Raw genomic sequence first — 14,825 nt, 5'->3', positions numbered from 1 at the left:
CATTTCTCTCCCTCCAAACACGGCGAGTCGAGTTAATGCCAAAGAGCTAAATTTTGGTCTAATCTGACCACAGCACTTTCTCCCAAGCCTTCTCTGAATCATTTAGATGTTCGTTGGCAATTTAAACGGGCCTGTACATGTGCTGCCTTGAGCAGGGGGACCTTGCGGCCGCTGCAGGATTTCAGTCCATTGTGTAGTGCGTTACCAATGGTTTGCTTGGTGACTGTGGTCCCAACTGCCTTAAGATCATTAACAAGCTCCTCCCGTGTAGTTCAGGGCTGATCCCTCACCTTTCTCATGATCATCCTTACCCCATGAGGCAAGATCTTGCACGGAGGTGATGGTTGTTTTGTATTTCTTCCTTTTCCGAATAATCGCACCAACAGTTGTCTCCTTCTCCCCAAGCTTCTTGCTGATGGTCTTGTAGCCCATTCAAGCCTTGTGCAGATCTACAATCTTGTCTCTGACATCCTTTGACAGCTCTTTGGTCTTGCCCATGGTGGTGGGAGAGGAATGGAAGATACAGATTGTGTGGACAGGTGTCTTATACACCTAACGAGCTGACATTAGGAGTAACTTCTTAAAGTGACAGGACTAATCTGTGTTCCAGATGGGCACGTAACCAATCAGTGGGAGCCAGAATTCTTGCTGGTTGGTAGGGGATCAAATACTTATTTCACTCACTGAAATGCAAATCAATTTCTAACCTTTTATATATTGTGTTTTTCTGGATTTTTTTTTGGTTGATATTCTGTCTCTATATGTCTAAAATAAACCTACCATAACAATTACAGATCCTTCATTTCTTTGTAAGTGGGCAAACTTAAAATCAGCAGGGGATCAAATAAACATCTCCCCCACTGTATACTGATATTTACTATTAATGGGGAAGAAAATGCTTTTCACATTTTTGTCAGACTTTGAAAATGAATGTAAATATAACTTGGTTTGTTCACAATTCAACTCCACAGAGTAGAGCTACCTTTTAATTTAGGGCCCCATAAAATCAATTTAGTTTTTTCCTAAATTCTATTTGGTTTCCATTAAATTTTTTTCTGGTTTCTGTGTTTTATGATTCAATACAAGTTGGATCATAAAGTGTGAAATTAATAAAACTTTAATGGTTTAATCAATCTTTTAAAATGCAAACAAATAAACAATTCATTTACAACAAAACATTGCATTTTAATTCGTCAAATAAGATGCTGCACAACAGAACTGTATAAATGAAAAAAAGTATTGGTTTAATGATATTTCTTAAACACATTACTATTATTATTATCAATTTGAGAATTGCATTTTAGTATACAGCAGCGATTTATTTCTATTATAATTTAGTAGTAACAGTAGTAATATAATTCTGTTAGAAGTTAGGCCGAACTTTTATTGTGGTGGTTTGTCATGAAGATCTTTGAGTGTCCAAAGTGTTTTGAGTGTGTATTTGGTGTTTTTTTGTTTGTTTTTCCTCATATGAAACTGGTGAAGTGGCTCTCAGAGCATCTTTGGCGATGAAGTTCATGTCACGCGTGTTTGAGTTTGTGTAGCAGATGAAACCACAGCACTCATTCACACAGAGAAACACTCAGAACATGCAGACTTATTAGTGACATGGCCGTTGTCACATTTATTTCTGCTGTATGATAAGCTGTTAGATTAATCAATATCAAGTAAAAGTGTCCAGCACTTATCATTATAAACATTAATTTTATTGCAATCTCGATATCATATTATTGATCGCCCTGCCCTATTCTGAAGTTATATGATAACTTTATGAAAAACAGTCCCAGATTTGAATCAATATTGACTTAAAACTACTCTTTCCACCATAGCTCAACAACAGGGTGAGTAAATTATGGCAGACTTTTTATTTTTGGATGAACTGGTCCCCCCCCACCCCCACACACAAATATCTGGCTTTTCTGATATTGCAATGATGAACAATTTCTCTGCTTCTGTCACAGGTTGACACATGCTGATAGTCCAGTACCAAAATCTTTCATTGAGGATTTAACCACTTCAACACCGACCACCAACAACTCCCCATGAGCGATTGAAGAGCACCCTAAATGTACCGGCACCTCTTTCTCTCCACCAGTGGAAATTTTTTGCTCACTTTAAAATGTACTTTTAATTTTCCCAAAAACGATTTTGACGTCACACACCAGCAGGAGAAGTGGCCGAGTAAAACACTAGAATCTGCAGCCACCGCGATAAAACAACCATGTACAGAACTGAGGAACCAGCAGTGATTGATTGTCAGGGGATTTCATTGAAATACTGTGATCCTGAAAGCTGAACCAGTTTTTACCTTTACCTTTATATGGTGATTTAACAGCTTTGCGACTTCACGCTGTGTGTACTGCACATCTGCATGCGTCACTTTATTCATAGCTCAATGTGGCCTCTAACAGCGTCTCTGGATTGTTCATATCTGCAATGTGTCCGCTTCCGTTTAATGGGTTGAGTCGCCCATCCTTAATTCGGTCCATTAGTCCAGTCACAGGCTATCTTGGTGTATTTTTGAGTGCAATTATAGAGGAACTGGATGCAAATGATTTTTAAACTACCTTTTGCATACAGCAAACCTTATGTTGTTCCGTACTTATTTTATTTTCATTAATTGAACCCGTTTATTAAAATCTGACTTCCTTATGTTTTGGGTTACGTCATTAGAACCACTCTGTGTTTGACGTATATTTATGTACGCTTCGTTACAGCATTAATTGCATGTCTTGATTAATTTCAAATGTGTTGTAAGTCTTGCTTCATTTCTATTTCAGTTGATTATATCTGTTGTGCCTCACAGTATCTGGTACTTTGGCCAGTTCACAGGGAATTATGGGTAAAGAAATTAGAAGTAATTTTGCACAATTGCGTACTGACAGCTTAATATCCAATGCTTTGTTGCACAAACGAGTCTCTCGCTTGCAAGAATAGCTTTCTCTTCCTGAATGTGTTCCACAGATAGCGTTTTATCTATGCATGATACTATAGAACAATGAAACATTTGTGAGTGACTTTTCCTTTGTGGTACTAGTTTATAAATTTCTAGGTTGTTTATGTCAGTTATTTAACCATTAAAATGTAGCGCTAGAATTGTTGGCTTACTACAACCTTGAGCAATGCAAGAATACGTGTAACCTTTGAAGGTTCTTTAAAATGTGTTTTTCCATTACCATAGAAGTGCGGGCCACTGCTGAAACCAGACAGCTGTGAATAGAAATGTCTGCTGTAGAGTGAAATGCATTGCAGTTCAAGGATGGATGTATCTAGGGTGTGAGATCTACATCTACAGTTCTTAAGTGCGGCACACGGAGTCTTTAATGGTCCTTACAGCTAAAATAAACTTTCTTTTCCCATATGTCATGTCTGGAGTATGTATGTTTATATTAGGGCACATGTGGACACAGATTTGATCTGTTATGGATCAGTCTGTTTCAAGTAGTCCAAAAATTGTGACACTTTTTATTTTATTTTGTTTAACCACATCAGCCATCTTTGTGTCATGGCACTATGAATTTTAATTGTACAGATGTTTACCAAAAACTCCATTATCTCGAGACTAACTAAAATTTGCTGTTATGAAAGATGGCCACTGTGGTTATTAGGAAAATAAAAAATGGTTGCGAAACCTCCAAAGATGTTTTTTTACATATTAAAGGGGTCATATGATGCTTTTTTAAAGATCATTGTGATCCAAATAAAGTGCTTTTGCTTTCGCACTGAAACACACAGCGTCTCCCTGACATGGCTGCTTCAACACTAACTGCGGTTACTGACACCATGCCTTCTTTCTTTGCGTGCACATTTGCGGCGGGATTATGCAAATATTTCCACATAGTGGGGTAGATATGTGGGGGCGTGTTAGAATGAGCCGTTTTAGGGGGGCGTGGCAGAGTCTTAACTTTGACAAAGAATATCTCTTTGGTTTTGAGACTTTAGTCTTTGCAACTTCAGGGATCTTATCTATGCACAATCAGCTTGTAACACTCCAAAGAGAAAGGAAAACTTGAAATCGCATCATATGACCCCTTTAACTTTATCATGCATTTTATATACCACGGATCAGGGCTTCACGCTTTCTGACCAATGAATGATCTTCCAGTTGTTAATTTTTGTTTTATATATATATAAATATATAATAGTATATTGTAATAGTATATTTTAGAGCAGAGCAGACCATGAAAAAATATATATTTTCACTATAGAAATTTCCATTACGTTTTAATATTTTATTCATTTCATAATTTTTTTACAGGCCTGGAAATGATCGCAACAATTAAGCTTCTTTATATTTCTAATAGTATTATGTTTACTATGTGAAAGAGAGGAGGGATGAGATCAGGATGTGACACTAGCCAGATTTTAATTCACATCATCCAAAAGAGTACCTTAGTTCACATGCATCAACCACTAATCCATTCTTTTATAGTATTTATAATTGATTATTTTGAATTAGCTTTCATTTCATTTGTAATTTTTACTAGTTTTTCTAATACATTAACTTTTAACTAGTTTTTGTTTTAGTAATTTTTATACTACTTAAAATAATTTTCAGTTCAGCTCCTAATCTTCAAGTTTAAATCTAATAATGATATTTTGTTTTATTTCAAATGTATTTTAATTAAAGAAAATGATTTATACGTTTTAGTAAATAACAATCCACAGCTCCATTCTATGCTGCTAATGCATGTTTAAATTCTGACTGTCACTTTCCACATGACTGGTCTAAAACATTTTACTGAAGCTTCTGAGCTCTTAATAATACATCAACCGAGTCATTATATAAATGTACATTTCAGAAGGACTCAACAGAATCAGGTTGCCATTAAGCATTTAATAGATATAAACAACATAATTTAACATCTGTTTATTCATGTTAAGTCCACTCTATGACCTTTGCTATGTACATACAGGTGCATTCACAATAAAGGGACGACAGATGCATGTGAATGCTGGGATGCAGATGACTGCAGTGACGGTCCTGATGGGGATCAACTGTAACCTGTATGTGACATCAGTGGAGAGATGATGCTCTGTGCATTTGGTCTTGGCCAGCATTCAGCCATGCACTCTCCCGCGCTCTTTATACCACATATAATCCATTTACACCTTAAAGCTCGAGTCAAACTACTACACACCATCCTGACGGCATATGCACTCTCCCAATTTCAGCTGGATTTCATACCAATTTCTGCCAAATAAAAGCAGCCATAGTGCCTAGGACGAGATGAGTCCCCTTACATGTGACAGGGTGATCTATATCACACACAAAACATATTCCCTGTATTTTGTATAAGGCATGAGAATGAAAGGAAAAGACACCAAATCCACACATTTTCAGATCAATCCCACTGTTTAAAAGAATAGTTCACCCAGAAATGAGCATTTGCTGAAACTTTACTCATCCTCAGGCCATCCAAGTATTAGATGAGTTTGTTTCTTCATAGGAAATGTAGCATTACAGCACTTGAATGGAACCTCTGCGGTGAATGGGTGCCGTCAGAATGAGAGTCCAAACAGCTGATAAAAACATCACAATAATCCACACGGCTCCAGTCCATCAGTGAACATCTTGTGAAGTGAACAGCTGTACATTTCGAAGAAACAAATCCATCATTAGTCAGTGTTTTAACTTTAAACTGTCACTTCTGGCCAAAATACTAGTCTATAATCCATAAAATCTCCTTCATCAAAATTCACCAACATATTCATTTATAACTGTTTTTGCCTGTAAACTGTGCTTGATCGGTGCATATTTCTCTCCTGATTCAGACAAGATGACTTTCACTGGAGAAAGCAACATTATGGATTTATGGCCTCGTATTTTAGCCGTTAGCAGTGGTTTGAAGTAAAAATTTTTTTTTTAAAAAAGTCTTGATGGATTTGTTTAGTACAAACACTTCACTAGACGTTGATTGATAGTCTGGAGCCGTGTGGGTTACTTGTGGATAATTGTGATGTTTTTATCAGCTGTTTGGACTCTCATTCTGACGGCACCCATTCACTGCAGAGGATCCACTGGTGAGCAAGTGATGTAATGCTACATTTTTCCAAACCTGTTCCCACGAATAAACAAATTCATTAACATCTTCATGGCCTGAGTACATTTTCAGCAAATATTCATATTTGGTTGAACTATTTCTTTAATTTCATAGCTGCAGTTTAATTTCGGTAAAGATCCATGTGGCGTTCTCAATTCGCATTAGGAATGAAGAACAGCATCACAGATGTTTCTCAGTCCACTTCACCAAGTTATAAACACATCGATGTCTTTGCACGTACATGCCGAGTCTCTGACTAGTCTGATTGTCTGAGGGGAGTCTCACTACAACTCAATCAAACATTGACGGCTGATGGAGCTGATTTAATGCGCCCTTGTGAAAATATCCAAAGGGTTGAGTTCCTGAAACCTGCCATGTTTTAAATACACTATAGCACACAACACATACTACGCTTGAAGTTCCTCAAGTGATATGAAGAAATACTGCTGCTAGAATTGTGACACCGCAAGGCAAATTATATTTGATAGAAAATTATTTTTTTTATACTGCATTTAGTCCTTTTAAATCCGTTTGATTCGAACTAGAAGCTATAACCCTGCTGAATCATATTTGAAGGTTTAAATCCATTAAAATGTTGCTTGTGGACACAAAACTGGTAAGATCAAGTGGTTAAACGCAAACAAATAAATATAGATTTTACAAAAGGAATAAAAACCAATGTCCTATGTACAACAAATATCAATTTTCCACAGCATTCAGATCGCAAAAAAGGTTTAGTCTTCTTTGAGTCATTAAACAAATGACTGAGGAAAAAACTAAATCACATTGCATTGCTCTACAAGCTTTCATTCATCAAAAAGCTTTTGACACCCAGTGATGGTGTGATGTAATCAGATGTGAGTGAGGATGAGGGATTATGAATGTAGTGCCCACGCCGTCCGTTACCCTTCCCTCCAAACCGACTCTCCCACTCGCCTCAACTTCTAGTGAGGGTTCTTTCCCCCAGAGCTAGGGGGCGCTGTGCCTCCTCCACCCTCCCTCTGTCCATGGCCTCTTCTCCCGTGTCCCAGAATGCAGTGCGCGCTTCCGCAGCCTTCCTCGTCATCCCCCTCGCTTTCCGAGGAAGACTCGCCGAACTGTCGAGGCTTCTCATAAACACAGCAACCTGAACATATCAAAATTGTAGAAGAACGTGAAAAACAAATAAGCTGAGGACGTTCTATTTCAAGCAACAAAGCATTCAATAGGCCGCTTTGAGCAGATGCAGGTCATTTAAACCTGATTTTCAAGGTCAGCTATTTAAAATCTGGCCCAGATCTGCCTGTCCTACACTATTTTCAAGTATGAAACCGATTCTCGTTTTATACACATTAAATGACGATCCATAATGGATTCAGATCAAGACTTCACATAAAGTCAAAACAAGCCTCACACTTTGAAGACCTCCGGCCCAGATGTTCATTGTCCACCGTGTCACTGGACCACTCCACTTTCTTCTCCGTCTTCCTTTTCCTGAGCTTGATGGTCAGGCTTCTGCCCTCCTGAAAGCACACGAAGTGAATGAAGAATATTAGTGACATTATTAAATATTTTTACAGCTGTGAGTAACCATTGATAGTTATGATGATGACAACATTTATCACATCAACCATTGTTCTGGCTTTGTGTTACTACTGCAAAACCACAATACATTAACATGGGATCTTACTACGAACTGCAACAAAATCTGCTAGACATACACCACAGCAATACCATGCATTCCTTAAATTACTGTAAAATGTATAATGTAAATGGTATATGAATAAGGTAACCATTTAATATGGTATAACCATTTTGTAACAATATTTTATTGGCCAAACATTATGAAGACAATAGTGTTCACAGTAATTGGGATTTTTTTTTATTACCAAAAAAACCCAAAAGCAACTTTAAATAAAATAAAAAATATATGCTGTATGTGTGTGTTTTTATATATACATAATAAATATACACAGTACACACACATTATCTAAACAAAAACATTTATTTTGGATGCAATTAATCGTGATTAATCATTTGACAGCACTAATAATATATATATATATATATATAAATAACAGTGGGTTAACATACTGTTATAGATTTTATTAACGATTTTATTAAGTTGTTATTTAGATATTTTTAATTTCCATTTTAGTGTCCTTTCAAGATTTAGTAGTTTTGTTGGTTTTGGCATTTTTATTTATTTATTTAAATGCCTGCACAGTTTTTTTAAATTATTAATTTATGTTTTAGTTTTTAGTACATCAAGTTAAACGAAAATGTACGTTTAAATGAAAATTAGAAATGTTGCCTTGGCAACTAGCTGAAATAAGTTTTATAATTTTAGTTAACGGTTATTTTATTTTAAGTAACGAACATGTTTATTTTTAACGGTTGTAGTTTAGTTAACTGTAATAACCCTAGTACTTTTCTTGCTGTAGGTGTTGTAAAAGTGCCCGTGTTTAAGTGCTGTAAAAAGCTTTCACAATTTTACTTTTACTTTTACTTTACTTTTAGTCATTTAGCAGACGCTTTTATCCAAAGCGACTTACAAATAAGAAAAAGTAATTAAAACTAAAAGCTAAAACTCTATAAATACTATATATACAGTATAAACACATTTAAGAAAATTAAATAAATTAAATAAAAATGACAAATGCATACAACAACATTTCAAAACTAAAACATTTAAATGAAAACAAAAAAATAAAGCTAAAAACAATTCAAAAATATTAAAAGAACAAAAGGTATGAGTATAATAATGATTCTAACATAACACTAAGCCAAACACCAAAAAACAACTACATATGTGTATGTACAGCCACACACATATACATATACATGTACATATATATAAATACATTATATATATATATATTATTTCATTTCCATTTTGTATGTTGAAGTACTGAAATAACTCAAATTAAATAAAAGTAAAACTTAAAAAGCCTATATAGACATAATAAAAAAACTAATAAAATGACAACATTACTACAACTGTAACTAAAACTAAAATAGATAACTAATACAAATCAAAGTACATTAGTTCATCAGTAATCCTAAAAAAATAACACTGAGGCAAACACACATGCTAAAATAACAACAACTTACTGACACATAGTAAGAAATAGTTTATAAAAACCTGAAACAGAAGTGGAAAGAGGAGAGATAAAAAGCGATACTTATGTCCTTTGCCGGTGTCCCTGCCTGGTGGAGTCGCACGGTAGAGTCGATGGTCTTTACACTCTTCGGTCTTACCACGACCGCAGCCGCGGTAAACTAAGCTTCTTTTTAATTAGTTTAACAAAACTCAAATAATTTTCTATCATTTTAATTTCTTTTTTACGGCAGTAACAATAACAATTGTAGTAACTAACCTGAAAACTGCCGGTTACCATGGTAAATATATCTATGTAGAGACTTACAGGCGGATTTGTGTTGTGATGTGGGTTAACTTGTGATCATAACACACTGTCAAACCAGTTGAGAACACAATCCCAGCTGAACATGTCGCTTACTAAACAGGCCTTACGCTGGTATCTAGTCAGTCTATTAAACTACTCGATATGCTAACCACAAAACGGTCAGTTAATCACAAGAGCCGCTGGTTCACAGTTCTTGAATGATTCGGTTTAGATGTGGCTCGTGATGGTGTCTACAGAAAGTAGGGCAGAGTACCTGCTGGGGTGGAGGCGGTGTGCCCGTCTGAACGGTCTCCGTTATCGTCTCACTCGATGTACCTTGTACCTCCGCCATAGCGCTGATCAAACCCCAATAAACCTTCCAGCGGCGCTCGGTCGCCTTCAGTCGACGAGAGTCTGCTCTCCGTTTAAAGGATACTAAATCACGACGGCTGCAGCTCTCGGTTGGCGTGTCAGGATGTCGAGCTAGACACTATATGAATCTGAGACGAATGCATGAGATGAATTTGCGCCAGTCTAATCACTCCTCGGAAGGACGCTTTTGGCGGACGGACCGGTTCCCGAAGTTGACTGTGTTTCAAAAACTAGTGAGCTGACTACCTAGACAGGATTTTGAGACAATATAGTAGTGTTTGGCGTAAGCTCGGCTGAATTGTATATCTAAATATGCCGTTGACTCGAAAAACGCCCAAAAATATAACGATCTCGGAAAGCGCAACGCACCCTTGATGCTCACCGATGCTGTCTATATAGGCAGCTCGTTAGCTCTTGAGACGCAGCCGCTGAGTGTTCCTTTAAAAACGTTCCGATGGGACACAGCAGACGCTACGAGAACTTGCCTAACGTGAAGGAAGTATAATCCAGTGAAATTTAACTTTGATTGTTTGCAGCTTTTTGATTTGACACTCATTTGTGTTTTTAATCAAAACATTTTAAGTCGTATGGAATTTTAGACCTAAAAATATTAGTGGGGAAAAATCACTGCCGTATCCGCAATATGTCTGCTCCCTGTGACAGCACACACTGAAGGTACATTCCTTTTAGACCTTTTATGTGTCACTTAATATGCAGCATTTTTTTTCTGATTAAAAGATTAGATGTGTATACTGTAAAATATGCATGTCATTAAGTTTCAGAACGCATTTATTCACAATATTTTTCACAACCTTCATCGACTGCTTTTAAGCATTGCCAAACACATTTGTTTTTTATTTTATGTACTGTTTTGTTATACTATTGTTCTTAATGATTGCCATATTCATGTTCTATTGCATTTACATGGTACTCCAAGCAGTGTTATTTTAGTATTATTTATAATGGTAATTAGTAATATTTAGATTTTTAAATCATTTTTGTATTAATAGTTTAAATTACATTTTAGTTAAAGTTAAGTTTTAGTCATTTCATTATGTGCTTTTGTCATTTTCATTTATGTATTTTTATTTCTATATAACGTTTTAGGTTTTATAATTTTAAGTATTTCAACTTAAACTTATTTCAGTTATTTGCCAGGGGAACATTTCAAAGTTGTTGTTTTTTTTTTTTTTAAGTTTAAGTCTTTCAACTGATATTTATTTACAATTTTTAAGTATTTCTATCTATCCTTTTTTTTAAAGTGTAAGTTTCATAATAGTTTTAGTTTCAGTTAACAATAACAACACTTACTCCAAGGTAAACAAAAAATACCTTGGTACCATGAAAAAAAAAAGTAATAAAAAAAATGTATTACTAAAATTTTCAAATGTGATGCGCAAATTAAATCATTTAAAAAAAGTTGTATTCCATTTTGTTTAACAGAAAAACAGTTGTTTGTCTTTTCGCATTAGTTTCAGTCTGAAAGGCTCCAGATTTCAGGACATGTGGATGGCTGTGCATGTGGCGTCACCCAGAATCTGGAGCAGAGGTCTTCAGAAGGCCTGGAGCACATGGGGATGCAGACTCTGCTCTCAAAGCTCGTCTAGCACACAGCCTTCACATCATCTCAGGACACAAGCGGAGAAAGCCAAACGCAGACAAGCACGGGAGAAGGCCATACTCAGCAGCGTAGGTTATGCAGACTGTACATATCAAAATGGGTACCTAATGTTTCCTTTGGTTTAAACCCATAAAAGTCTTATGTCTTTAACCCTTGCAGGATGTTAATGATCCTGAACTTATCTGGTCAGATAAAGAGAAAATAGCATACACTGCTGCACTCGTACCTGGAGAGAAGAAAGGTGACAGAATGTTTTTCCTCTCCGTGTTTTGTCTTGTGTTTCTGTCCATTGATGCGCTGGATTTTTTGTTGTGTCTGACTAATGCAGTTATTATAGATGTCTATTGCTATCATCCCATGTCTTCCAAACGTCCTCTCTTTTAGACACCACTCTGCCCTTCCCACAATCCTACAGCCCGGAATATGTGGAGTTTGGCTGGTATCAGTGGTGGGAGAAACAGGGATTCTTCAGTCCTGAGCAGCATGTATGGGAGCAGTTGCAGCTTGATATAAGTTGTCTCTACCCTAAAGCAAATAAAGAAATCAATTAATATATAAATACCCCGTTGTTCAAAAGTTTGGGGTCGGTAAGATTAAAAAAAAAAAGAAATTAATTTTATTAAGCAAGGATGCATTCAATTGGTCTAAAGTGAAAGTCAAGACATTTATAATGTTACAAAAGATTTCTATTTCAAATAAATGCTGTTCTTTTGAACTTTCTATTCATCAAAGCATCCTGAAAAATTGCATATCATAGTTTCCACACACATATTAAGCAGCACAACTGTTTTCAACACAAGAAACAAGATTTTTATTTTTTTTTAAACAAGAATTGTTTCTTGAGCAGCTAATCTGCATATTATTATGATTTCTGAAGGATCATGTGACACTGAAGACTCAGTTTTCCAGCATCTTTTGCATATTTGAACCCTTTCCAGCAGGGACTGTATGATTTTGAGATCCATCTTTTCACACTGAGGACAATTGAGGGACTCAAACACAGCTATTAAAAAAGGTTCAAACATTCACTGATGCACCAGAAGGAAACACGATGCATTAAGAGCAGGTGAAGATGTCCGAATTTTTCTTATTTTGTTGAAATATCAGGTTTTTTTTCGTTTTTTTTTTTGCTCTTCGGAAGCAACAGAAGATACTTGCATGTTTCCCGGAAGACAAATTAAGTACAATTGACCTTGATCTTCAAATTCAAAAAGTTTTCACCCCCCGGCTCTTAATGCATCGGGGTTCCTTCTGGAGCATCAGTGAAATACAGTGCCACTGTATATTACAAAAGAAGACACTTGTTTTAAATTGCAGTAATGTTTCTCTTTATTGTTTTTTTTTTTTATTATTATTAAATACATGCAGTCTTGTTGAGCATAAAAGTCTCACTGACCCCAGTAGTGTAAGTAGATTTTTAATTTTTTAATCTCTGTTTTTTACCTTCTTCCTCAGAGTAAACAGCCCCATGCGGTTGATAAATATTTCTCATTCTGTATTCCACCGCCGAATGTGACCGGCACTTTACATCTCGGACATGCGCTGACAGTGGCTATAGAAGATGCTTTGGCTCGCTGGTACCATTTGAATAAACTCTTTGATTATTACTCTCTAACATTACATGCCTCAGCAATGCATGTATAAAATATCTCTATAAATGGACTCTTAGTCCAAGATGATATGACCATTTCATCAAATCATTTTTTCAGGCGACGGATGCAGGGCTACAAGGTGCTGTGGCTTCCCGGCTGCGACCATGCTGGGATTGCAACACAGGTATCACAGCTCTTTATCTCTGTTAAATGGTAAAATAGGACGCTTAGGTGTCCGTTTCTGTTCGGAATGATCTGTGATGTGTCTCTGTGTGTGATAGTCGGTGGTTGAGAGGAAGCTGATGAGGGAGCAGAGGAAGTGCAGACGGGACTACAGTAGAGAGGAGTTCCTCAAACAGGTCTGGAGATGGAAAAATGAGTAAGTCTCTGTCTGTCTTTGCTGTCCTTGTTTTCAGAGCCTTGCAGTTGTATATGCTACTAGTGCAACTGTTATGTTATGTCCATATGGTAACTGTAAGGTCTGCTTTCGTTTTTTAATTCAACTCAAGTGTTTGCCTTTCTGTTGTTTTAATGATTTTTTATTTTATTTTTTCAGAAAGGGGGATGAGATTTATCATCAGCTGAGAAAACTTGGTGCATCTCTTGACTGGTGCAGAGCCTGTTTTACAATGGATCCGGTAATTTAAAAAAAAGACGTTTTACTCAGTTTTCTCATGGGCTGTTTGGAATAGCATTCTTCTATGATATTCATATTGTTCCTGCAGTATGCAGTGTGTATACTATGCACAGTATGCATTTTCTCTGTATGAATAGGATGTCTAATTAATGCATCCCACAATGCAATTCACCTCAATCTGAAAAAAAAGGGTTCATTTTTAAAAAGGCTTCTTACTATGAAAATAACACGCTTCACATTCAGTTCATACTGAAGTTTTTTTTTTAATGCTTTTGGACACATAATTACATGTTAATTGCATTTAAATGAAAATATATTCAAGTTTATTCAAAATGAATATAAAATGCAGTTAGCTGAAATTTAGAGTGCTTTTTTTGATCCACTTAATAATATGTCATTTTATAATCGCACCTTTTGTACTTGAAATATGTTTAAAGTATAATGGTAAACTAAAATTAACTGTCATTTGTATTGAAACGTATGTTATGTATTTTTAGATATATTTGTTATTACACAATTGTAATGATGAAGTTGCAATTTAGTGCAAAAAATATTAAAATATATTCACTTTAAATGTAATATTGAATAACACACTACAGTTAGTGCTTTACGTGTGCTCTAGTATGTTAGTCAATAACAATAAGTGTACTTCTTAAAGCATGACAAATTGTTACAATTTAAAATGTACTTCAAAGTAAAACATTTAATTTGACATTATTAAAGTGCACTTTGTTAAGAAACCTAGTCATGGAAGTGTGCCCTCTTTAATCACACTTAAGTGGGCTTTTATTTCAGTAATATTATAATATCTGCAATTACAGTTTTTTTTTTAAAAACATACTTTTAGGATTTGAAGTACACTACAAGTGCACATTCAATAAAATTAAGTACTTTTTTCATAAGGGTTTCCATTATGATAAAAGAACTGGACCTATTATCAACAAAATCTCAAAAATGATTGTCTATATTTTTCTTCACCTCCCTTTGTTTTAGTTTTTGCCCCCTCTTTTTATCTGTAGGGTTTCAGCAGTGCTGTGACAGAGGCCTTTGTCAGGCTGTGTGACTCTGGGCTCATCTACCGCTCTGAAGGTCTGGTCAACTGGAGCTGTGCGTTAGAGTCGGCCATCTCAGACATAGAGGTACATCACTGAGCCGCTCCATGTCTAACAACCT

At 35.9% G+C, this 14,825-nt stretch overlaps 2 protein-coding genes and 1 pseudogene across 2 annotated transcripts in view; 2 read left to right on the top strand and 1 right to left on the bottom strand.

The window, feature by feature from the left end:
- LOC107754833 (uncharacterized) overlaps positions 1-3,361 on the top strand; it is a 6,868-nt gene extending 3,507 nt beyond the window's left edge. The window contains exon 3 of the mRNA XM_016571436.1: positions 1,962-3,361. The gene's annotated coding sequence lies outside the window, so the exon portion shown is untranslated. The remainder of the gene's footprint in view (positions 1-1,961) is intronic.
- A 3,014-nt stretch (positions 3,362-6,375) lies between these two features.
- ppp1r11 (protein phosphatase 1, regulatory (inhibitor) subunit 11) lies at positions 6,376-10,130 on the bottom strand. The gene is made up of 3 exons (XM_016571437.1): positions 9,705-10,130; positions 7,438-7,546; positions 6,376-7,170 (listed from the first exon to the last, which is right to left on the bottom strand). Exons 1-3 carry the CDS (start codon positions 9,780-9,782, stop codon positions 6,989-6,991), a joined length of 369 nt encoding a protein of 122 aa, XP_016426923.1. The 5' UTR covers positions 9,783-10,130; the 3' UTR covers positions 6,376-6,988.
- Positions 10,131-10,242: 112 nt separating this feature from the next.
- LOC107754792 (valine--tRNA ligase, mitochondrial-like) overlaps positions 10,243-14,825 on the top strand; it is a 19,824-nt pseudogene continuing 15,241 nt past the window's right edge.

This window comes from Sinocyclocheilus rhinocerous, unplaced genomic scaffold, assembly GCF_001515625.1.
Source record: "Sinocyclocheilus rhinocerous isolate Xijiao unplaced genomic scaffold, SAMN03320098_v1.1 scaffold21, whole genome shotgun sequence".
NCBI classification, from domain to species: Eukaryota; Metazoa; Chordata; class Actinopteri; order Cypriniformes; family Cyprinidae; genus Sinocyclocheilus; species Sinocyclocheilus rhinocerous.
This window is presented reverse-complemented; position numbering and strand designations above follow the sequence as displayed.